This window comes from Temnothorax nylanderi, unplaced genomic scaffold, assembly GCF_030848795.1.
Source record: "Temnothorax nylanderi isolate EJ_2023f unplaced genomic scaffold, tnyl_v1.0 TNYL_tig0012_pilon, whole genome shotgun sequence".
In the NCBI taxonomy this organism is placed as follows: domain Eukaryota; kingdom Metazoa; phylum Arthropoda; class Insecta; order Hymenoptera; family Formicidae; genus Temnothorax; species Temnothorax nylanderi.
In genome coordinates this window covers 872,958-898,821 of record NW_027249074.1, presented here as the reverse complement: position 1 = coordinate 898,821, position 25,864 = coordinate 872,958, and the positions used below count along the sequence as shown (strand labels likewise).

At 45.2% G+C, this 25,864-nt stretch overlaps 2 protein-coding genes across 2 annotated transcripts in view; one reads left to right on the top strand and one right to left on the bottom strand.

Moving 5' to 3' along the window:
* The window catches only part of Bcs1 (Bcs1 chaperone), a 216,861-nt gene that overhangs the window by 91,570 nt on the left and 99,427 nt on the right, over positions 1–25,864 (top strand). The gene's annotated exons all lie outside the window — the stretch shown is intronic.
* On the bottom strand, positions 1,225–25,864 carry LOC139767803 (uncharacterized). Its single transcript, XM_071697431.1, has 2 exons — positions 24,934–25,864; positions 1,225–10,353 (listed from the first exon to the last, which is right to left on the bottom strand). Exons 1-2 carry the CDS (start codon positions 25,042–25,044, stop codon positions 8,998–9,000), a joined length of 1,467 nt encoding a protein of 488 aa, XP_071553532.1. The 5' UTR covers positions 25,045–25,864; the 3' UTR covers positions 1,225–8,997.

Sequence of the window (25,864 nt, the reverse complement as noted above, 5' to 3'; positions counted from 1 at the left end):
CGGGCCACATCAAGGATCGGCGAAGTGATCTGATGCTGGCCTTTGATAACGATAACCGCAAAATAGCGGCCGGATCTTGTCGTTATCGCGCTTCGTGCTCGAATCGCGCGCTCCGGGGAGATTGCTTCGCACGGAGCCACACCGCGATGCAGCCGGGCCTTGGCGAGGAAAACCGGCTCCGGAAAATGATTCTGGAGCGATTGGATTTTTAAAAAAATATTTTTTAGACACTTTCTGCTAATTATACGCTTAATTGATTTTAATTTATTGTGATTATTGTATGGTTTTCCAAACTTTGAAAAATTTTTTCCAAATATCTCCAAATGATTTCCAAACGATTGGATAAGATAATTTTCAATAATTTTTAATTTGTTTGCCATCTATACGTCGGTGCGAGGAAAGGGCGGGTGACTGCATACGAACGTGATAGGATGAAATCGAAAGCGCGGCACGTTTCCACGCGCGATCGCGAGGCCCCGCGCTATTAATAGCGTACTGCGCGTTATTATCAACGCCGATGAGCCGAGAGAGCGAGAGCGCGCCGCGACAACTCCGCTCAGGGAGGAAATCCCAAGGAGAGAACGACGTGCAAACGGCCGCGAAATTCTCGTCGTTTTCTTTTTTTTTTCGAAACGCTTCGCGTTTCCCTCTGGAGAATTCTTCTCTTCCAACCTCCTCACCTCTCCCCGCGTTATCGATTACTTACCTCGGAGACTGTGTCGCCGAAACCGCGGTAGGACGTGCCTTCGGCAAATTGAATTTTCGATTGCTCCGCAATTCAGCGAACAACTGTCGATCGATTGAAGAAACGAACGCAATTTACAATTGAGCTACTTTATAAGTCTCGAGCAAGGTTTTGTCTCGAAGAATCGCGCAAATAGGCGCGTTGACGGATTCGAGATACATAACCATCCTTTTATATTAATCTCCTTTCTAAGAAGCGTCTTTTGATTTTTTCTTATTAGTTATATATACAGTATGAAATCACAATAGACTGACGATGACTGACTGAGAATAAAAAAAAAGGATTACAACACAGCTGTTACATTTAGATCCCGTCTGCTTCTTTCACGGACCAAGTTACCAAGTAATCGGTGCGTTCCACGTCTCGGCGGCGCTGCTCGAAGGTTAATTAATGCTGAAAACGGTGACGGCACGATGATGTGAAAGGATCGGTCGTGGGAGGGAATTGCGATTGTTTCGCAGATTAACAAGACCACTTGGTTATTTTTAAGTTATTTTTTAATAATTTCGATAAAAAATGATACAAATCGGATACTTAATAACAATATAATAATGTTATAATGTATTATAAACAAGATTACTAAATACAAATGTACAGTTGGTATTTAAAGTTAGTCGTTTATCGTCTGCTTCTTTCTTATTATGTATATGCTGCAACTTAAAAGCTATGATATATAACTTAGAAGCGCACGAATATATTCCTTTCGCCGTACAAACGACGGAGCTTCCACAATGCTCCGGCAAAGAATGCGTACAGAGACGTATAAACAAAAAAATAAGCGAAAATCGACGATCTTCGACGGAAATGGATTTTTTTTCTACCTCGCATAATCCATCCTAATTGTAAGTAAAAAAAAAACGGAAACGACCAAGCGACGCAACAAAAGGGCGACAATTAAAGAGACGAGAGAAACATAAAGATCTAAACTGATTCCTTCTCTCCTTCGATCGCGAGAAAGTTGAGAATCGATCGGTTATTGCGAGATACAGGTTCGTGTAAAAATATCGTGAAAAATTTACGGCATCTTCTTCTTCATCAAAAGTGTTGCTTCTTTCTTTTCGCTTTCGCAATATATCGGCTCTTGGGCCATGAAAAATAGACGTGCCGGCTAAGATCAGGTATTTTTTTCAGCGCGTTACGTTAATCTCGATAAAGGGTGATTTCTATTTCGGAGCTAATCGTCTGCCTTCGCGGAATATTGCACTTTGGTGTACTTCCTTTCTCTCTCTCTTTCCTTCGCGCGAAAGGCTGCACTTCTGCATTCGTTTTGCTTCTTTATCTCTCTTCTCGAAACAATAACGTAGCATCGAGGGAGGATCTGTACCGGTGTTATTTTTTTTATATACGGAAGAAAGAGAACCTGCGAAAACCCTGCCCCGCATCCTCGATACATATCGACACAAGCGATTACATGTCACGCGACAAACGCCTAAGGTACACGAATGCATTATCCGACCAATATAGATATTACACGTTAACCGTAAATAATGGCTCTCAATAAACCTTATCACGTACACCAAATGTAACTTGTAGCCCATCAAAGCGCAATCTCGAAATATATCAAAAAACCTCTTCTCGTCCCGCTCGACGCTCTCAATTGGACATATATACATGCTAAAAATTTGTTAGAAACTACTACACATCTATTTGTCGAGTCATTCATACACATATATATATGTATATTATATATATATATATATATATATTAGTCCATGCGTGCGCACTGACTGGCATCTGAATCATCGTAATGTCAAGAAAAGATCGTTCTCATTGTGACTTCAATCTTACTTCAATTCTCCTGGTATTTTAAAATTAAGATTGAAGTCAGTATTTTTCCAAGCTGGGCCTTAGATTGAACGGATCCAGACATTTCACGTTAAATTGAGCCGAAAATTGACTGCTGGACGCAATAGTGCATATTGCATTGCAATAAATTATGCAGAATACCCGCGACGATTCGAGTGCCCGCGAGTGCGCGCGCGCCCTAAGTTTATGTGTTACTCGATGAAGTTTTGTAAAAATTGAAAAATCCTAATCGCAACACGGAGATGGTGTTGCCGGTGCGACTTCGAGCCCGCCGAGGTACGTGTGTGTCGCGGCTTAGGATTTATTTGAGCAGCAATTTGTATATCGAGTGGAAAGTGCACCGCGCGTTTCCCCCCCCCCCCCGTTGTCAAGGCGTTCCTTCCTAACATCTACACGCGGAACGCGATATTTGGTACGTAACGATTATTAGAGATCAGAGTGTAAAAGAAAGCTCGCGGCTCTCCAAGTCGCACCGACGATGTCAAGGATAGAAGGGGGTTGCGATGCGAAGAAAGCAAGTAAATCCGAAACGCAACTACGAAACGATCTGCCGATGCAGTTTCATGTATAATAAAAATACACGTAAGTAACTTACAGTCGTATCTCTTTTTTTTTTTGTAACTTTAACGTGTATAAAATAATCCTGTACAAATGTCTGAACTGGATAATTAATAGGAATACATCTTGCGAAGTTAATTATCTTTTACAAAGCACCACTGCGTAGCGAAGCAAACATGTGTGACGCAATCTGCGTTCAAAGAAGGAAAATTAAGAAGAGAGACCTCGGCGATTGAGTTTGGTGGAAGCACTGAATCCAGAGTTTTCCCACGTTCCCGGCTCACGCCGTGTGCTTTCGGCGCGAGACGGGAATATAAGAGACCCTCGATAACATTCCGATAAATCTACGTGAAAGCAAAACGCAAGTCGGCATCGTCTCGCTTTCTTCGCGGCGCCGCGCGCGCGAACTCTTTTTTCCTCCCCCTCTTTTAACATACAACTACGTATCCCATCTCACATACTTTGTAACTCGTTCGTTAACTTCCTCTCTTTCTTTTTTCCCCTTTTTTTCTCTTTTTTTTTTGTTTGGTCGCTTCTGCAATATATATCCATCGATTTAGGTATCTCGCTGTTGTATACCTCGCTCGCATACGAAATTCCCGCTCCCGTCCGCCGAACGGCCACGCTTCCCTGCCTCTTCCACTAAGCGCGATGCAAAATTACGATCGTAACGAATGCGTGTTTGGACGAAAGGAGCTTTATCCAATGAATAATCTAAATAGCGCCGGCCGTTAATTTGCGAACAGTTGTTAAAAAAAAACACTTGGCAAAACTTGGCAACAAAACTTCACGACAGACAGAAACGATCAAGTACGGTGAGCCGGTTCTTCATACGTGGCCAAACAACTTTTTTTCCTCAGAAGAAATTATGCATGTGAATATATGCATGAATGTATATTGATTCGCGTCAGAAGGAAAATCTTCGCGACAAACGATGCACCGCCGTCGTTTTTTTCTTTCCTTTTAATTATCTACAGTTGCTCGTAAATCGATCGGTACTTGGCTTTCCGTTTTTAGCCCGATAATGACCGCGGTTTATTTATGCGAATCATTATCAGGTTTCCATCAAGGTCGCTAACTCCCGCTTTACAATCCTTGCCGTCCGTCACGCTCCGAGTGTGAGTTTTCACAAGTACGGCTCTTCGTCCGAACGCGCACTCGTCATGATCGTAGAGCCCCACGAGAAAGAAAAAGAGAGAGAAAGAGAGAGAGAGAGGTCGAATCTCTCACGCGTACGAATTGTGACCCAACTAACGTACGTAGCGATGCGCATTGCGTACTTATCGTCGATCTTCATCCGCGCGAACAATAGCTTTAGCGAAGCTGCGGAGCGAGTCGCGAGGGCGTATTAAACGTTGGAAGGTGGCTCGCGCTCCGTTCGGCCGGTCCCGAAGTCAGTTTCCCGTTGCTCTTTCGCTCATCGCCCTCTGTTTGCACCAGTGCCCTTCGTCGTCGCGTGCACTCGATTGCAAGTTGCTCGAATAATTCACGATATCTTGAACTCGTATTCCTTCCCCCCCCTTCCCCCGCTCGTCGTAATCATTCTGCGCTGCTCTCAGACGCGAGCCTAAAACTTTAAAAGGAGCTTGGGCAGTTCGTAGGTCAAAGTTCCGTCGCTACCTTAATTTGGAACAACCTCGCGCAATGGTTCTAACAGTTGAAAGTTAAATTGAGAGACGATCGTGCGGTGTTGCAATACAATATTCCGATTTGTTGCCTCGGCGTCGTTAAAAATCACCCCCAAGCGCTATGATTCGATGTGCGGTACGATGGAACAAAAGTTTATCTATTTATCTATTTATATCTCTTCAATTACCGAGACATTAAGTATTCTTTGACGCAGGTATATCGCGCGTATATTGCTGGCAGTTCTCTTTGCGTTGACGCACCGCGACGCGTGTCGCGAGCGCGTTTATATGCGTTGGCTACGAGCGTGGCGTTTACGCGGCTTGATATGTAGTGCTGTCCGCGAAGAAGCGTTTAACAACTTTAGAATCGACACAGCCTGTTTTACTCGTGAAAGATTATTCGCTCCTAGAGCAACGGCTCCCCCTTTCGTTTCCTTCACCGTAACCCTGCCGATTTTGATCTCTCTGCCCCCCGGAGGACTGATGCCCGATCGCCCGAAGCTTCCTGAGACGTGCCTTAGTAAAGGAGACGAGAATTTCGGAGCAATTGTAATCGTAATAATTCTTATTGCGTTCTCGTGTAAATAGCTATCAACACTAACATTATACTTTGTTTCTCTTGGCCCTGTATATGATTTTTGTACGAGAGTTTCCAGACCGGAGTGATAGGCACTGTGTTTCCTTTATATTTTATTCTCTTTTTCTCAGTTTTACATTCAGTTTCTTTTAGTCCCTTCCCTTGCCTTCCCTTCTTGCTTCCTTTCCCTTCCTTTCCCTTTCCAAGCGCACCGTTCGCACCTCCGCCGAAAACGACGAGCAAACCGCCCTCGATCGTTTTTTCTCGACAGAAAAATCAGAAAGAAAATAAAAAAGCGTTGTTTTCGACGCGCATTAATCGGCACAGCGTGTTACGACGCCTAGCCTTCGCGTTGGTGAGAGAAAAAAAAAGAAAGGAAAGAGAAGGAAGTAGGTAAGCAGAATTTGCGAGTGCGATAATTCACGCGGAGCAACCCGTTTGCTCGTCGATCAAAAATCAACTTTTTTCCGTTTTTCATATGCGTTTTTAAGGATCGATCGTACTCCGCACGCGTCGCGTCGGAGTCGCTCGCTCGTCTTTTCGCGCTGGTCAAGGAGTTGTTCGCCGAATCCTTTCCCTCTTTCACAATTGGCGCTAGCAAGTACAAGTAATAATGGTAATAGTAGCAATAGTATCGATAATGACAATAATGATAAAAATAATAATTAAGACGATAATCGTAATTACAATAAAAGTAATAATAATAATCATAGATATTTATATATATAACAATGTTAATACGAATAATAATAATAATAACATAAAATCTGCTACGTCGTAAAAAGCGCAGCACGTGAATCTTACAAAAAAGAAGTAGAAAAGAAAAAAAATGGTTGGTAGTGAATTCGCTGGTATCGATGCGACTATCGATAATAATCCGTTTATGAACAATCGTCGAAAATTAACGCTACGCAAACGTAAAGGTAATATGGAGACTATGAGATCAAGTACATATTTGATATATCGATAACCGCGCGGGCAGCCGAGCGTGCAAGCTCGCTCCGATCTCGCCCGTCCGATGCCAACGCTGGATCTTAACCGCTGGATCTAGCGTCGGTCGTGCGCGCGATCGATCGGAGAGAAAACAGCTCGCGCTGTTATCCTCCCTGTGTGCTCGTTCCCGTTCCCGGAACGAAGCGACGCGCCTTCGCCTCCGCTCGACGATTTTTCTCCCAATCTCACAAACGTAGCCCTTCCATCGCGAATTTCTCTTTTCCACCTCATTCTTTTTTTTCTCTCTCCGAGGACACACCTCGGAGAAAGTAACATCTGATGAGGATATCTCGGGGATACCCAATAAAATAATTATCTGAGCAAATTCTCTAAAAGTACATCTCGTCGCTTCGCGTCACGTCAGTCAGACTACACATCCATTCGATATCAACTCGGCGAAACGGCAAACTCTCGACGAGATACTCACGTGCGATCGATTGTAACTGGGCGTACGGAATCGTTCTTCCATTTTGCTTATTTCAAATCATTATTTTGTCGAGGGAGTGCTTGGTGACCAATTCCTGCCGATCGCTTCGCTGTTCTTCGCGGGAGGACGCAACGACTATCGTCGACGTAGCGATATCTCGCGCATTATTCATTCTTCAACATCCATATCATTTTATCAATATATATATATATAATATATTATATACGTATATATTATATAATATATATATTATACTATATATATATCTCTCCGTTAAAACAATGGACGCACAACATAAAATCGGTGTTCTTCCCGCATCTGTTTCATATTGCATTGAAACATGGTTCTTAAATCCTTGGAAATCCAGGATCATTTAAAGCAATCGACTAGCACGTCATGTTTCCTTCTTTCTTGTTTCCTGATCCATCAACGAAAACAATTTTATAACTTTACAACTTTAAAAAGCCCCCGGTTAATCTAAAATAGCTCTCTCTCTCTTTTATCGTTTCCATTCTATTATATACGTATCTTTACTTGTGTATTGGGACAAATACAAATAAAAAGATGAAATAAAACCATGATTTTGACTTTTCGTTCTAATATCGTCTCAATTTGATAAAACATTAACAAATTTGCATTGAGTGTAATAATAATAAAAAATCAAGGAAAGACACGCACAAGCCCTTTAACTCCAAAAGACGAAATAAGATGTAGCTTGAAAATTAAAATTTAATACGATATATTAATATTAATATTAATTAAATTTTTATTTAATTTATTTATATAATATATTAGTGTAATATATAAAATTATATTACAATAATATATAATAATATAAATTATATTTATTAAAATTATATTAATATATGTATCATTAACTTTCAAATTTTTTATATTAAATAAATTTTAATTTTAATTTTGCAGCTCTTTTAGATTATTTTAAAGTTGTAATTTTGACAGATTCGGAAAGAACACCGATATTATGCAGAATACGTGCGTCATTTGCACAATTGATGGAGATTTTACTTATACTTTAAGTATATATTATATTCTACTAAATACAGTTTCGATATATACAACAAAAAGCGGGCGGCTATAAATCGCGCGAAGAAACTTGCTCCGCGAACATTCTTCATTCGCGTATTTCTTCATCATCAAATTATCATTTCGATTCGCCTACAAACCACGCGAGCTCAACCGCCCGCCCACGCTTATCTAACTTCATACAAAAGTATACTACAATACATATACAAAAAAAAAGAAAACTCTGGATCCCGAAACCGTCGCGCGCCGTGGCTATCGTTCGTCTTTTTCTTCTCGATCTTATGCCGCGCTCATGTTCGGAATATAAATAGTCAGCGATCGCTTGATCGCTTTAGAGCTCTAAAAATTTTGATTGCTTCGTAAGAAAAGTTCAATACCGTCAAAAGTATTAAGTTTGATGTGCGTCGCGGCAATCGTCATGTCAAAATCATACCCAACGGGATCTATTAAATTAAATCTTAAATAGATTAGATATTATAAACAGGTAGAAGACTGTGCGTCTTCCAATTCCCAACAATCGAGAATGTAGGATATTGTTCATACCCAAACATCGAGAATGTGGGGATTTCCGAAAAGAAAAGGAGAAAACCAATAAAGGCCACGTAATGTCCTATCTCTTGAATACATCTTAATGGCTTATATACGCTAATTATCGCGAATTTTTTGTTACCCGCGAATATACTCGTTAATTCGTAGAAACTAACTGCAAATCAAACAATCGCATCTCTTTCCCTCGAAAGAGACACATTCCGCCTCTCTGGATCTAACAACTGATCGGTTGCAGATTCGGTTGTACAAAACGCAAAACGCAATACGGAAAGCCACGACGCGCGACAGCCGAAGAAAACGCTCGTACACTCGAAGAGTAGTATCTACTCTGACGACAAGTAGAAAAGACGAAGACGTGCCATAGCGGATGATAATGCGTTCAGTCGAACTCGAGCGTGCGATCCGTGAAAAAGAATCGATAGCGATCGCGATAACGCGCGGTCATCTTCGCGCATCACATCGGCACGTCCGGTCGAGATCTTGAAATCGACCGGTTCGCGAAATACTCGCGGAACACGGCGGGCAAATTCTTTCCCTACTCGCGCAACGTGCTGAGGACAATTATTCGTAACGCGATTAGCAATCTCTGCGTGAAAAAACGCTCCATACAAACCAATGATGCGCATTCTGTTTATCTGTGTTCTTCCTCCTCATTTTCTCTCTCGACTTTTCAATAGCTGTTCCATTCAGTTGGAGCCGGGTCATTGCTTGTATTGCCGAGTATGCTTGACATTGAGGACATAAGCTCCTCATTCGAGCGAGAAAATTCGAAGTCCATCTCGATGATATCCTCCATCTCGATGTCGGACGATAGCTCGGGTAACGATTGTTCAGGGATATCACGAGGATCAAAGTTGTTCATGAGTTCCTCGAGCCTGACCGGGCGACCGATGTTGCCGATGAGGGCCTCATCGAGGGAGTCATCGAGGTTCATCCCCGCGGACCCTATCGTCGTCGTCATAGGAACGGACGACATAATGGACGATTGCGGCGTAAGCATCATCGGAGGGATGGCATTCATCATCATGGGCTCCCGCTTCACGTTGAAATTCGTCGTCTGTCGACCAGCGGAAACAGCGGAAGCCAATTGGAGACAAGGGCGATAGTCCATTCGCATCGTCGACGGCAAATCTAAGGAGGAACCCAGACATATGTCCTTCGAGGCGAAACTGGTCTGATCCAATTCCATCTGCGGCTCCAACTTCGGTTCCAACAATGGTTCCTGCTTGATCTTGATAGAAGCGACGTTGCAGGCCATAACGTTGTTGTTGGACGTGATGTTCTCGGGATTGTAGCTCTCGTCGTAGAAAGCGGACTCGGGCGAGTCCGGGGTGTCGCAGGTCGGACTGGTGGGCACCTTGGCGACAACCGTTGACGGCGCTGAGGTGTAATCGACATCAGAGTGCAGCATATGGCGCGTCCTCTCCAGAGGAGGCAGCTCGATGGGTTTGGAGTTCGACCTGGACATCGGTTTAACGCTCGATTGAGCCTGGAGCCTTTTCATCGGTTTCTTCAGCGTCTGCTGTTGAGTGTTGTTATTATTATCGTTTCTGGTCCTTGCAACGTGACTAGCAGCGGGCGCCGCGATCGGCGACAGCGGTGACGAGGACGAGCTGGCTAATATCGAGGCCGGGCTGCTCGACGGCGTCGACAACATCGACGACGACGGTGATGGGGAAGGCGACAACGATATCGACGGCGATGGCAAAGATATAGACACCGATTTCCGCGATCTCTTCCTCTCCTTTGCCTTCGAGACCTCGACGGGTTTCGAGGTCTTTTTCCTGGGTCGGTACTTGTAATTTGGATACTCTCTCTGATGGAAATCCCTGAGTCGCTCGGCCTCCTCTTTGTAAGGCTTCCTATCCTCCTCTGATAATTGCTTCCACTTCTTCCCTAGTTTTTTACTGATTTCGGCATTATGCATATCCGGCTGAACCTCGCAGATCTTCCTGCGCTCTATCTGCGACCAGACCATGAATGCGTTCATGGGTCTCTTGATGCGATTAGGACTGTTCTTCTTCGTCTGTAACAGAGAAATCAGAAACGGGCATTCGTTTATTCCCTTTCAACTCGTCACCCTAACAATTATTATTTTTAGGAAATTCTTATATTTAGCATATCTTCTCCTCGACAATCGGTAATCCCGTAAGATAATTTTCACAGTCGACATCGCGATAAATTGATGTAGGATTTATATCTCATTGTTAGATCAAGTCACAGAGTCTCAGAGTTCTGCCGAAAATATTGCCACGTCGCGTCGAGAGAGAATCCTATGAGTCATAATATCGATACCCGTATATTTAACTCGACGTCTGACCACGCGTGATTCTCAGCCTATGATACATCGAATTGACCGCGATCTTCGCATTAGACAAACACGACCCGGAATCGAACCAAGCCGCGTTCGATCGCGTTGAATGTGGGATGCGACGAATGCGGGTCGGCGTATCTTTTCTTTTTTTTTTCTCTCTTTCCTCTCTTCGATCGACCGCGAACGCCGGGGCTCTCGCTTATGTACGCGGAAAAAAAGACGAATGTACAGAGCGTAAGGTAAAACGAACCGGGAGAGACACGACACCCGGTAATAAAGCGAGCGGCTGCTCCCGTTTCGGCATAATTTCCGACATTACGCTACAAAGAAACGGGCGCGACACGGAAAGGCTCCTCGCCGCTCCTTGTCACGGAATCGAGGCCCCGAGGTTCGGCCGTCCCGTCCGTCGGTGCGTGCGTGCGTGCGTACGTGCGTGCACATGCACATGCGTGCGTGCCTGCGTATCGACACGTTATTCACAATTAGCCCGCAGCTGACGGAAGCGGGTGACCAAGGCCGAGCCCGAGAGACACACTCGCATCTCAACTCGCCACACGGTGGCGGCCTTCGCGAGAACTTGACGGAGAGGCGAGCGATCGCGTGCGTGTACACCGCTCCGGGCTATATGCGCGTCGTTTCGTTGTGAGTACACGCACACACTCACGCGCGCGCGCGCAAGACACGCATACGGGCAGCTCGACAGCTCCTGCGTGATAAATCGCGTAAAGACCGTATCACGCTAATCGCTCACCGAATGCTCTCTGGATTCGCGATTGCGCCGCGCGCGCAGATTGTTGGAAGAGCGGATCGAGCTTCGAAATCTCGATTCGCCGCAATTCCGATCTCGTTGCGATCCCGCTGCGTTGACGCACACAATGACTTCATCTGCGTTTACAGAGCGGTCGCCCGACGTGAATTTTCCCGACGTATACAATTGTGACTTAAAGAGGACGTGCCAAAGAAGTCTTTCATTCGTAAGAATATACTGCGAGTAGCATCGAGCCAATATAGTTCTTATTCTCGACACTATCAGTACCATAAACATAATATTAGTTGCATAATCCAATTAAATATAGATTATATCTCGATTTCTTTAAATAGAATGTGTGAAGAAGAAAAGCAGAAAAAAGAGAAGACAAGAAGCACTTCAACACTGTTTAAAATTCTATTCTTAGATATAATTAGATAATTTCATATCCATCACTAGATTAGTTGAACTAGCAATTAGAATAATTCAAATGTGATTAGAATAATAGAACGTTTCATCTCCTTTCGTTCCTCGCGAGACGTTTGAGAAACATTCGCGCAACCGCGTCGTTTCCACGTTGATTAAAAAACACCGACAACGAACGCGATCAACATACGGAATGACGAACGGCGTTCCTCTTCCGCAATCGTGATCGCCGACGACGATAGAGATGGAGATCCGTAGATCAAGTGCGGCTCGCCGACGCGCGACGCGTCGTACGTTATCGCTGGGAAAGGAAGAGGAAGAGGAAAAAGCCGTGCGTATTGTCCTTTTCGGTCGCGCGCGCGCAACGTCGAGTCGCGAATCGCGATTCGCGAGAATAGAAAAGAGCGAACTCGGGGGGCCCCGCGGTAATGGGGTACACAGACGGGGCCCCGAGCCTCGAGCTCAAGGATCGCTCGTCGCTGACGCACAGAGACAACGACGACGAACCGCTCTTGTAAATCACCTCGTCGCTTCCTAGTCGCGTGGCCGTGAAACACGGAATCGTCATTTGTGCCGCGAAACGTGAGAAAGTTTCAAATGGATATCGAGCCGCGGATATACCCCGCCACCCCCGTCGGTTTCACGGCCGACCCGGACAATTCTCGTCGCGCCGACCGACGCGACGCGACGTTTCCCCGGAAGGTGCAGGCTCCGTTTGGTAATAGGCGCGTTAGAAACACACGACAATACTTTCCGGCGGAATAACTGAAAGAGCTTTGTAGAAACGCCAGGACGCGGATATATATCCTAAAACGTAGACTGAGAACAAGGGAAAGAGCGAATTGGAGATCCTTGCGATAAAAACTTCTTATTATTCAAAGAATTTAAAATATTTTATCTATATAGGTATTAGAAATATCTAAATATCTATATAATATTTTTATTTTAAATTTATTATGCAGATGTTTATAAGGAGTTTCTAAATACCCATATAAAATTATATAAATATGAAATTTTACGATATACTTCCCCTCGATTTATATAGTGATGTAACGCGGATATCTTTAAACGATAAAAATAATATTCATTACGATACTTCTTTTACCTCGCTATCGCAATTATCCCAATTGACCGTATAAATATCTAGATGGTAATCTCTAATTGGTTAAATGGTCGATAACTATACGGCTGAACGGGCCGATCGTCAAGGCTGATTATTTCGGCCCGATGAATTACACGTCGTCATTCGCCGAAATTCGGCCGCGTTTCTCGCGCTCGCGAGAGATCCGATTTATGTAACACCCGGTAGGGGGACGGAGAACCTGCGGCACGTCTCGCGGAATATCTGGCACACAACACGTCGTATATATCGAGACGGCCCGATCGTTTTGACGAGCTACACGCTGCAAAAATGAGAGAGATATCGCCGACCAGGCGGCGCGCGATCGGCGTAATGGATTCTCTCTCCTCTCAAGGGGCCGCAACGACGCCGCGCCGTGCCGCGCCGGGCCCCGAACCCCGGGCCTTAATAAAACAAAAAGAAAAACCCATGCCGCCGAGATGGAGGTGAAGTCGTTGCGCTGCCCCCCCCCCCCCCGGGGCCTCTCACCCTACCACCATCGGGGCCCGATAAATCATTATCCTCGCCGACCGGCTTTTACCTGCGACCCGTGAAAATCGCACGAACACGAAACCGCCAAATCGAGCGTGACCGTTGCTCGCGAGAGGATCAGCGTCGAAAGTATGGTTTCCGAGGGATGCGATGAGGTGGGTGGAGCCCCCGTGTATATTCGGGACGAGGCTTGTGTAGCCCCGCCATATGTTCCGCGCGCGCTACAAAAGCGGTGCCATTAGAGCAGATATCTGGTCGCTACACGCTGGTATCTCGATAGATCGGAGAAAATAGTTTATGGACGGTTTTTACTAGCCTGAGCTTATATTGCCCGAATCTATCGCCTGCATCTTGCGTCTTAAGGGCCCGCCGGCACTCCTTGGAGATACAATAAAAGCGTTATACGCGTATCTACGGTAAATAGACGTTTATAGCGTTGAAGAAATAATTTCTATAGCTCACATGCATTCATTAATTTTACACGTGACGTATAACATAACATATGATTACGTTTCAAGAATAACACGCGTGTTGCAAAGCAGTAAAAAAAAACAGAAGACACATTATGCAGATCTTCTTTGAAAGACTGACGGTCGTTAGATGTGCATGTTGTATTCTTGAGCAAAACTCGAGCGTCTTGCAAAATTCTAGCGTGAGTCCCGCGCGGGCGATTTAATCACAACGATATCGGGAGATAAATATATACCGGTTCTTGCAAAAGAGCGTGTACTCGCTCCCTCCTCGTATCGGCTAATTTCCCAGGCCGTCTCGCTCCGCGGACTTTCCACGAAAGAGCGGACCTTGGGCGCGACGTTGATGCACGCAGGGGGGCCTACGAGGCGCGTTACGCAACGCGCGTGTAATTATCGAAACGCGAGCGGGGAGGACGAGGGATCGCGCCCGGGCTCTCTCGTCCGAGATACGAAAAGATCGCGCGCGCGAACGCAAGGGCACACCGCATTCTGATCCGCTCGCGATTTGCGTTGCTTATTAGACGGCGGTGTATGTTAATGCACGGCTAACGCCGTGCGTGTATTATACTTTCAGATGTCGACGGTCGACGTACCGGGATTTGCGCGGCGGAGATCGCGAGGCTGAATGTAGGTTACGAAGAGAGTCACGCGTCACCTTGCGCGCTGCGCCGCGCCGCGTCGGATTCGCGATCCGATTCGCAATTTATATATATTCAGCGATTAGATCTGTGCCGTTAGACGCAAATTGGGGGACTCGGTCGGCCGGTTTTATAGCGTGCAAAAGAATTCGAGACCGTTGGCTTCGAGACTTTGTCGCTTCGAGAATTTGGGAACCTTTCTCGCAGGCGTCAAGCTCGATTTGGCGTTATTGCGTGAGAGCAATATTTTTTTTACACTTATGATATAATTATATAGACATTAGAGAGACACACGTGTAGGCGAGTGGAAAAATACTGGCTCGCGTTAGGCTTGAGTAGTTCAGTGATGTGCAAAAACAGTCGCAAGTAAAAGGCTCTCACCAGGTTCGGTTTGTTTGGAGTCATTAAAATAAAGTAAATTGCAAAAATAGATAAAGTTGCGAGAGCGAAGAAAGAATACAGTAGGCAACATACATGTAAAAATATGGCTTTATTATAATTACAACGTAATTATAATACAATATAATTATAATACAATATAATTATAATATAATATAATTATAACATAATATAATTATAACATTTTTATATGTTTGTACAGCTATTTATAATATGTCTTTCAAAACGGAAATATAGAGCGTGCTTTGGTAATTATAACCGCTGAAATAATTATAGCAGGAGAATTCTCATACATTCTTCATCAATTTTCGCAAGTTATCTTTCTTTAATAATCTTAAGTAATAATTTTTTAAAAGTTTAAACGTGCATCGATAAACACGCCACGATATTTCCGTTTAGCAAAAAAGCTAAGTTTTATTCCACAATATCGCCTAACCGATCACGCACACACATTTCCACGGTTGCGTCTACTCGGCGTTTACATAACATTTCAAATTAATGTCTGAAGCAGCCAATTAACAGAAACCATAGACGCGAGAAACTCCCGACGACGTAAGATTTCAGCGGCGAGGAAGAGACCGAGGATCGGATCGATTACCGGTATACACGAAACCGATGTTGCACATACATACGTACGGTACATCGAGGGAAGATCGAGAATCAAACTCCTCGCGGTAATGCGAGAGAAGGAGAAGAGGCGACGGCGCGCGGCGTGTGCCCCGAAAGTAATTTCGTGACGCCCGGTCGTTATTTACGAGCGCTTCTCGCGCGCGCGCTCGCCTCTCGGCGGTGCATAATTTCGTGGCGTGCAACAAAGTGGCCGGCTGCTGTTTCTGCGGTAAAACAACCGGCTCGCTTCCGTTGCTGCTGGAGCCCACACTCCTCTCCGCTGCCCTCTCTCGCTGTTGCCGCCCGGCCTCTCCCCCGCGCCCGCCGATCCCCCGAGCCGAACCGATCCGATCGGCGCGGCGCGGCGGCTCGATGCACGATGGCCGCGTTTTCTCAACGCAGCTGTATACTGGCCTTGGCCAACCCGCTCGGTTCGCTACCGATCGGAACCTCCGTCGTTAACCCTCCTCGCGCGTATATCGATTCCCCTCGCTATTCCGCCTGCGTTTGGTGCCTGGAAAAATCGCCTCTCCCTCCTCTCCCCCGTCGCGGAGTAGCTCCGCACCTGCGTGCTCATGCACTCTCTCTCTCGTTTCAAAACTACCGTTGTACAAACAGCGTTCTCGTAAATTGCGTCGCCACTGGAACTACCAGCGGAAGGATGCTGCGATCTGTGACATTCACCAAACTCGAATTCTCGCGCGGGTTACGTGTAACGGCAAATTACATTTCCAGTCGGGATTGCAGCAAGCGTTTGTCCGTTGTAACTGCTAAACGAAAAACTTTTGGAAAGGAAAAGATACTAAAAATAATTTCGTTGCAATTTTTGCGATACGTCTTATCTTATATAAGTAGTTCCTTGAAATTAGTCAATTTATAAAGAAAGAAATAATCTGTAAGAAAAGTGATGAATTGGAAGCTGAAACTAGTCAAATGACGCGAGTCTGTAAACATGTCATTGACCTGATATTCCGCAGAGATGCGTCATATCCGTGTCGTTTACGAAACGTCGGATGTTACCGCGTGGTAATACCGCAGAAGGATCACAGCGATGAACGATTTGGTAAAACCTGATAACGGAGTCCCGAGCCTCTTTCCGTTTTATCTGTCTCTCTTCCCTCTCTCTGTCTCTATCTATCGTCGCGACGTGTCGAGTCCCCGTCACAGTGATTCATCCAGCTCGCATAAGATTGTGGCACTTATAAAATACACAACGACGTGTCTGTGCCCGCCAGACCCCTTTTTTTAAGTGCTTTTTAAGTACATCGGCTCTCAAAGCGTAGTCACTGTATATTTCTAAAATCATCCTCATCCAGTCCTCATTCGATAAGCCACCAATATTAATTTCTACACGAATTCTGAATTTTTCTACTATTTTCTATATTAATTTCAACGGGAAGAGGTACAAGCCGATGATGGAATTATATTTGAATAAATTAGAGCGAGCTCTAACACTTTTTGAAGCCGCAAAATGCCAAACAGCGTTAGTCCATTAGCGCTAAACTTTTGAGATGATAAAATTTCTTCGGCATAAATCTGAGTCTACTAATGGTAGGTATTACGGTAATTCTTTTCCGCATTTAGATAATGTAATTTCTTTATTACGTTACACGTGTGGGACGTCGCGCGTGCGATTTTCGACCTCTCGTTTCTATTAATACCTCGACCTCGTCAATGGAAATTTACTAGCGGTTCACTCGGGCCTCTCGCCTCGCGAAATACGCGCGATTTCGGTGCGAAGAAAAAAAAGAACTACCCGCCTCCGGAGAGTTAAAATCAATTCTCCTCCACCGGACATTTGATCCAGCAGCGACCGTTCGTCTCGGCGAAGGCGAGCGATCGTACTTTCGTTTGACCTTCGCCGACACAATTTACCGCTATGAATCTGTCAACGCGACCTTGCAATAGACATTAATCTCGTCCGATCGACCGTAGAGAGGCCCGGAGAACGTTAAAAGCCTTCTTTTTTTCCTTCCCTTCGTCGTCTCCCGGCGACACGCGAATCGCTTTTTTCACGCCGCAGAAGTCTCTCGTAGCGTCGCTTACGAGACCCCGGGAACGTGGTTTCCGGGTCGGGAATCAATCGCATCGTTGTTTTGCCCGGTTGCTTTTTACGCGATACCGATAGAGACGACATTGTGCAGCCGATACGGCAATGTCATTGAGATTAGATCGATAGGATAAAGAGCACAACGATAGGCAAATAACCGATAACGCACGAAGATGTCACTTTATCGCGCGCGCCACGGACTTATTCCCCTGGCTATTATCATAAAGTCGCGTAAACACAAATATGTATTAGGGAAAAAAAATATTAACAATATCTTATCGAACAATATTATATCGTAGCGATAGCGAAATTTTATCTAAATTTACCTTCGAAAAATATATTTAGATAAAATTTGAGAATAACGCTCTTAAATTTAGATCCAACGAGCCCCCGTTTGTTTAGCGCATCTATAGTACCGCGTCGTTGAACCAGAAGTGCAATGCAGATCCCATACAATGTACAGCTCTGTCCACCATGGCGCACAACAGGGAAAAGAAATGCGCGATTATATTTATAGCTATATCTCTTAAGCGGGCCGATCTCGTTGCGAGATAGTCTCCTGCTTTATATTCTCATAACCGTAACAATAACTCGCACCACCCAAGTAGAGAAATCCCAGTTCTTATCAGGATCTCTTACGGCCTCGCCGTAACTTCAATCTTTACGGCCGATTTTATGCATACCCGACAAAAGACAACTATTTCTCCCGTTCACCGGCGGGGCGACTACTTTTTCCACTTTCTTCCGCGTACGCCTCCTTCCGCGGAATCCGAGCGAACTTGCGCGAGATTCAGGGAAAGGAGGGAAGGGGGGGGGGACTATCGTTCTATCGCTCGCATAAGCAAGCGCGAAGTAATTACAACGTGACGTGCTCGCAGCTCGTACGCGCTCGCGTAACTTTCAAGGAGCGAAACCGGCGCGGCGTCCCGCCATCCCGCCATCCCGCCATTTCACTGTCGCTTTTGTAATACCGTTACACCGGTTAGCACGGCATTACGGCATCGCCGATGGTTTCACCGTCGCGGCTAATAACGCCTCGGTAGATAATCCGACGATTAGCGTAATTAACCCTGGCATGCATAACCTTTTTTTTCCCCCCTTTCCGTTTATATAGACCTGGAAACTCGAGCACATGGTGGATAGGAATTTTGTTTGGAGTAAATAATTTCTCGTTTCGGCTTGTCTCTTTCCAGGAAATAGTCTAGAATTTTTATTTGGATCCATATTAAAAAAATAGAAATAAATTATATGACGGATAAAGGATACATCGTCATCCATCCAAAAGACCTCTCTGTATTGTGCTAATATGAACGTGAAGTTAAATTTTACAATATGCACACACAACACACATACACACATAATGTATAATCCTAAAAAAAAAACTTATCCGATATTGTTAGTAAGTATTCCCTACCATATTTTTACAATATACATACACACACATTCACACAAACACACACCACACATAATGTATAATCCTAAAAAAATAATTTTTTATTCAATTTGTTAGTATTGTCCTATATGTTAGTAGTGTCACCCATATTTCTTTCTTCATTTCGATCTATAAAAATAAAAAAAATAAAAAAAAGTTTAACACTGCACGGACACCGTAAGTTTTTTAAGGCACAGTTGATTTTTCATTTATGATTCCCACAGGAATGGATTCAGGAATGGCGCTTTTAAAAAAAATTGCAACAGGCCTATGTAAGTATAGAAATCACTTTTTGAAACCTTAAAGATGAATTTTTATAGATTTTTTTGTAACACAGAAACGTTTTCAAAAGCTCTTTGGACTTAAAAGTCCCAGGATGTCCTCCGGGTGAGTGCTCCAAAAACACGGTGTCCGCGCAGTGTTAATAATAAAAATAAAGTGTGTTAAATAATATTTTCATGCAACAAACTGATTTTTTCACTCCACACAAATTTTCTAATTATTACATAGTATTATTCTCTTCTCTTTCAACACAATGCAAAACTTTGTCCTTTATATATAATAATTTGTATGCAGTTCAATATACAATTTAGTCATCGAGCATCGCAATCACAAATCCTCAGCTGCTCAAATGATACATTTAACTACCGTTCAGACTGCGTGTCTTCTATACTAGTTTAGCACCGAATAAAATGTACAGATATGTACTTTTCGACTTTTAATTGCACGACAGGAAAACCGCGTGATTCCGTCGCGACGCGAGGATCGGAGGCGCGGTTGACGCTAAACGTGACACGGGCGCGCGGCGCGCCGCTCTCAATAATCATTTTCGTAAATAGAATAGTCGTGCGAGCGCGAAATGTCACGTTCGCGCGTACGCGTGCGGGGAAAGTGGCGGCGATTTGCTAACGCCAGTAACGCCGACCGCGCCGACAGCGGTAATAATTGTGCGGCTCGTTTCACGATGAAAACGCCGGGACCTTTTTTCCAACCGCGTCCGCGCACCACCGGATGCGCTTCCCAGAACATCCGACTTATCCCCCCGCGCCGACGCGTTATCACGCGAGCTTTCCGTGAAAGCGAGCCGATCCGCGTATCCGCTCGTCGCTTTTTACTCCCGATAGCAGAACCCTTCCCTCCCCCCCGTGAACCGGCGGAGATCGATGGGGAGTCTGTGTCCCTCGATTAAAATTCTGCGCTACGCCTGTTCGCGTCGCGTTGCAGCCAGAGAGTTGCGGCCCTAAGAAACGCGTTATCTCGCCGTCGCGTTCGACGTGATTACTTTCAATCGCTCGCAGGTTGCAATAATCTTTTTAGATGAGCGAAGCAGATACGGATGTAGGGAAAATAACCGCACAAGTAGCAAAGTTCAATGTAATTCGTCGATCGCAGATGCAGGAGATAGATATTTTTCGACGACGAGTGACTCAGGTTCCGGCTTGTGCTCGCCGCGGGAATTATGTTCAATGTCGATAGCAAAAACGCGTATATTTAACGGTAAAACGCGCGGCGTGAATCTAACGAAACTCACGTCACGCGAATGCCGGCAGCACGCGTTCGACTTCGAAATCGTCGTTAACGTCGGTGCGCGCTTGTCTCTATTAGAAAGGCTCGCGTATACCGTCAAGGCTACAGGTAATCGGGATAATTTGATGGGATTGTACCTATCAGGAAAGGAGGAGGCGAACGGGCGACGGCGAGAGGGGGAGGGGGAGGGGGGCGAGCGAAGGAGGGAGACGGAGGAGGCCAGAGAGGCCGAGAGCAGTCAAAGAGAAGTTCAGAGGGCCAATTTACCGGACGAGATTAAGCCCGCGAGAAAAAGAAATTGGAATCGAGACGAAAATTACGGATCCCACGTTGCCCGCCGAGTCCTTTTTTCGTCCTTCCCGCGCCGCGCCCTAACACACACGAGCGGGTTTATTTCCGAAAGCGACGGTAAATCAAACGTCGAAAAACGCGCACGGCACAATATTGGTATCGGACGTGATCGCCGTGCTTAGGGGAATAAAATTCAAAGTCGAACCGAGATAATCTCAACTTGCGGAAACGAAAATGAGTAGTTTCACGCACTTAACGGTGTCTTAATGTCACGTATAGTACAGATATATTTATTTCAGAAGTCTCAGTTTCAATTTGACCAAGAGATCAATGACAAACGAATCGTTCGATTAAAAATACAACGTCAACGTTTCGAGACATCCGAAACCGTGTACGATATTTTCCTTCTCGTTCCCTCTTATTGTCGCGCACTCCAGACGAGTATCATGACGCACTTGTTGCGGTTTCACGCGAGTATCGCGAGGCGGATGCAATGAAGATTTGATAACGCGCAGTGCGACGTTACGGCATGTCGAGAGAGAGATTAAGATGGCTAACGCAATTGTGCGATGCAACACGGTCAAACAGTTATCGAATCAGAAAAGGAAAATATCCTGTGTATTTCTTTCGACAGATAAAACAGCGATTGTGTATCTTGAATCGTTTCTCACTTTTATATTATTAAATTCAATATTGATCTCCGATATTAATCGCAGCGCAGACTAAGTAACGATGCGAAATTGATCTCTTACGACAATATTAACTTCGAGATGTGTCGTAACTTGTCGTAATTACATACGAGGAAGATGTACGATTTAAATCCACATCTCTCTCGGCATGCACGGGTTAAGTAATAGGACCGCCAACGATCCGCGAAACCACGGATGCTGAGCGGGGAACGCTCATATTCTCGATTCGTGCTTGCAGAGTTCGATCGATCGGCTGAAATGGACGATCGTGGTGCAACCGTTGAATTACAGCCTCTCGAACGATCGCGGCGCGACGCGGCGCGGCGCGGCGCGGCGCGGTGGCCGGAGTCGTGCGTGCGAAATCAAAAATCACGACGATGACGCGATCGATCGATTATTCCGCGCCGCGAACGGATACCTTGTATACCGTGTGCCCGCGCGCGCGCGCGTGTGTGTACCGGGGAATGTTATTTCCCCGGAGCGATACAAAATACATAACCGCGGCGGAGGACTACCTGGACGGACCGAACTCTAGAATTAGAGACCTGAGTCATTAAAGTCCCGAAGGATAATTGACTGGTCTCGAAGGAGATTCGAGACTCGGGGGACCTACTCAGAAAAATGTCGGTGTATCGAGCCAGAACTCCAAGTAATTACGCGTACGAGGGAGGAATATCCGGTTCGTATATCGGGACTCGGGAAGCAGAGCCGAGGTCTGGAAATACCTACGAATTTTCACGCGAGCCATATGGCACCCCGGCTCCTCGTCACCCACGAAGGAAAAGGCCGGCGCACGCATACCACGCACGCCGGAAACGCATGGGTTTAAAAGCAAGGATGGTGTTTTTAGCACTGCATGGGTCCGCTGCAGGCAATACCCGAAAAAAATCGTGCCCCTAAGGATCTTTCTTTGAGGTTTCTCGAAACCGTCCTTTCGCCCGAGACCCGAGACCTTTCGAGGAAAAATTTTCCGAAAAGGATTAAGTTAATCCGATCAACGTTCCAGCGAAAAAATATTGAAAATCCACCTTGTTAGCACTTGTATTTTTCTGGTGCCTGGATAATATTCGATTTACGTCAGAATTGCGAATTCCCGATATTTTTGATATTGTATGCTAAACGTCCCCCTCTCTCGGCAACAAAGGACGGGAGGATAAATACGCTTCTTTATTTAGAAAACGACTGACTTCTTTCGGTCAAAGGCACTGCCGCAAAAAGACTTCGCCGATCGATACATAAGCGAACGAAAAAAAAGTTACTGTTTATAAGTACGTGTCGAGGAGACGGGGTCTCGCAAACAAACATCGGCCAACGATATTTTGCGTTTCATCTAACGAGTTATCTCGATATACTATCACGTTCCATCAAAAAAGGTATTTTAGACCGAGTCGATTATTGCACCGAATCATTAGGCGGTAGATTGAGCCGATCGGCGAGACCTCGCCTTTACGGTTGTTCCACTTTAAAATAACGTCTACCGCTCGTTTCTCCGCGCAACCAGGCGTTTCTATCACTTTTCCGATACAGATTGCGGGCATCAAAATCGAGACAAACAATTTCTTCGGTTTAATATTTAATTGTTTTATTTTTATAAATAGCAATTAAAAAGTTCCGTGTAAAAAAAACGGAAATTAATTTTTGACACGCGTGAGCTTTCGTTGCTATTACAACAGCTTAACGCACGTAATGAAATCTAATAGAAATCACGAAAGCCCGCTTTCAATTACACGAAAAAAAAATACACGGGAAATTGCCCGGTGAACAATTTCGTGCGTGCGGCGTTTCGAGAAATCATCGCGCATCGTCATTTCCAACTGTGTAACTAACGTGATCGTCCGTCGTAAATTCATAAAAGTCGCATCGATGAATACGAATGAGAATACGCCGTGAAGCAATAAATTTCGTTAATACTAGAGATTTATGTACTTCGCCACGTGCGCCGATAAAAATGTAGTTTACGGCCCACTTTGAGGCGCGCACGTTCCTTCGACGTTATTAACGATATCGCGAACCCGTCGTTTTGCGCTATTTTCGCCGGTCGAGCCTCGCAGTACCGCGGGGAAAGCGTTCGCGGGGACGTTAATCCGGCTTAAGGAAGACCTTCGATGCATCCGTGCAGCAATATTTGGCAGTAAATCTGTGACGAGACTAAACAGCGCGTTTCGAAATCTTTACCTGCGGCCGCTTTCAAAATAAACAGCTTGACCCTCATCATGCAGCAGACCGGAGTTTCAGACCCTGCCGAATACATGCTGCAGTCTTTTTTCCCTTTGATTACCAGGTATTATTAAAAGGTTTCTTTTGGGAAAGAAAGAGGAAATCTCGCAGGTAAATGTGGGGTCAAAATTCAACCCTGGAAACTCTTGTTCCACCCAACAAAATTCTATTATATATAGATCCGAACGAACCCGCTTTACATCAACCGTGAATCAATTTAATAACCGGGTCGCAGGGCAGGCTACGGTCCGAATGCAGAGCGAATCTTGTCTAATGCGAAGAGATTTTTATCTCGGCGGTCGCAAACGATGCGGGATGTGAGATGTGACTGTCACACATCCTGCGAGGCACATATCATTCGGTTCCGCCGAATATCGACAATATGATTTTAGTTCTCGCGATGTCTCAGGTAGAAACTTGCTGCTCTTCCATGAGCCTTTTTCGATAGTTTAACATTTATAACTAGTGCCCGTTTGAAAGAAAATACCCTCGAAACTCTCGAGGCTAACACGAGTACAGGATTGTAAAAATGAAGGTTTCCGCTGCAGGTGGTAAAAATAATATAGTCCTCATGTATTTTTTTTCAAATGGACATCAGCCGCGATGAGTGAAGTGAAATACAATACAGGGGGTTTCGAATTTCGGATAGGATTTCCTGAAATTTCTTTAGCATGCCCCCTTAAGTTTCCAGATAGTTTAAAACCCGGAAAGCTGAATTTTTTTACACAAACACAAGTTTCACATTTTCCAAGAGCTTTTTCTATCATGCTCCCTTAAATTATTGTTTAAAAAGAGATCAAAAATTAACTATTTCAGCACACCCCCACAAATTTTCAAACAAGATTTAAGATTCCTTGAAAGTTGACTTTTCTAGCATGCTCTTTTAAATTTCCCGGTAAATTTAAGGTTTTCAGATGCATATTTATAATAGGTTTTTTTCTCTATCGGTTTCTTTAATATTTCTCTCACTTTACATTCAAAGTAAGAAAATTGTAAAAACCGATTCACTCGAGTGTGAAACAGATAAATTTAGAAAAACGCTGAAAAATGATTTGAAATATAAAAGTGTAATCCTCTTTTTGAAATAAAAGAGGAAAAATCTTCGGATTTTCCGAGATTCGAATTTCGGGGAGAATCACTGGAGAATTTTCCCGTGGGACAGAAATCTCGGTTCTAATTACCTGCGTGGCGTCCGAATACGGCGTGGGAGAATCCTTATTCACAAATAACGATCCAAACATGATTGTCACCCCCGAGGAACTCGAGGGGCTCTCTTGCTGCGTTGGCACCATTTTCGGGCCGCTTCCGAAAGAACTCCACGTAACACTTCACTTCAATTGAACAACGACGTCAAGTCGGCGACTCGCATCACAATCCCGCGCGCTTCGCCGACGACGGGACTCGAAGGGCTATCTCTCGTCGTTTCAATCGATCACTCTCGTCGCGGACGATCCCCCTCGCGGGTCTTCTCTCACCAGATCCGACGCACCTTCGACGAGACAGATCCGAATGATCTCGCGGCGCGAGACGGTGTTTCGCTGACACAATCCGAGAAAAAAAACCCCCTCGCTTCCGCGAAACGAAACGAAACTCGAGAAACGTGCGTCCAAAGTGGGATGAGCGCAAAGGACGTAAACACGTAGTGTCTTCTCCCTCGTGAACGCGACTCGACTGTGGAGCGTGGATGATGGACCGTGGCGCGATCCAGCGCGTCGCTCGCTATCCCTCCGATCCGGCACTACGTAGGGAACACCTCCTCCACCTCCGGCTGCCGCGGCTTATCTGTGCGAGAGACGCGACGAGACTGAAGACTTGAAGGAGTCTCTTTTACTGCCGCACGTTATACTCCGCAGCCACGTGCTCGCCGAGCAGCGATAAAAGCGGGGCGCGCGCGCTAATCGTTTACCCTTCCGTCGCTCGAGTGGACTCCCCCTTTTTTTCCCCCTAAAGCTCTCTCGTCCTCCCCGGGTATGTATCCGGATATCGACGACGTGCACGCGCGTTCCAAGACTTTTAAACTCGTTATTTAGACTCCTCTCACAGTCGCTCGTCGATCACGAACTGACATCCTCGCCCGCCCCGAAGAGAACGTTTCGATGCTCGCTCCACGAG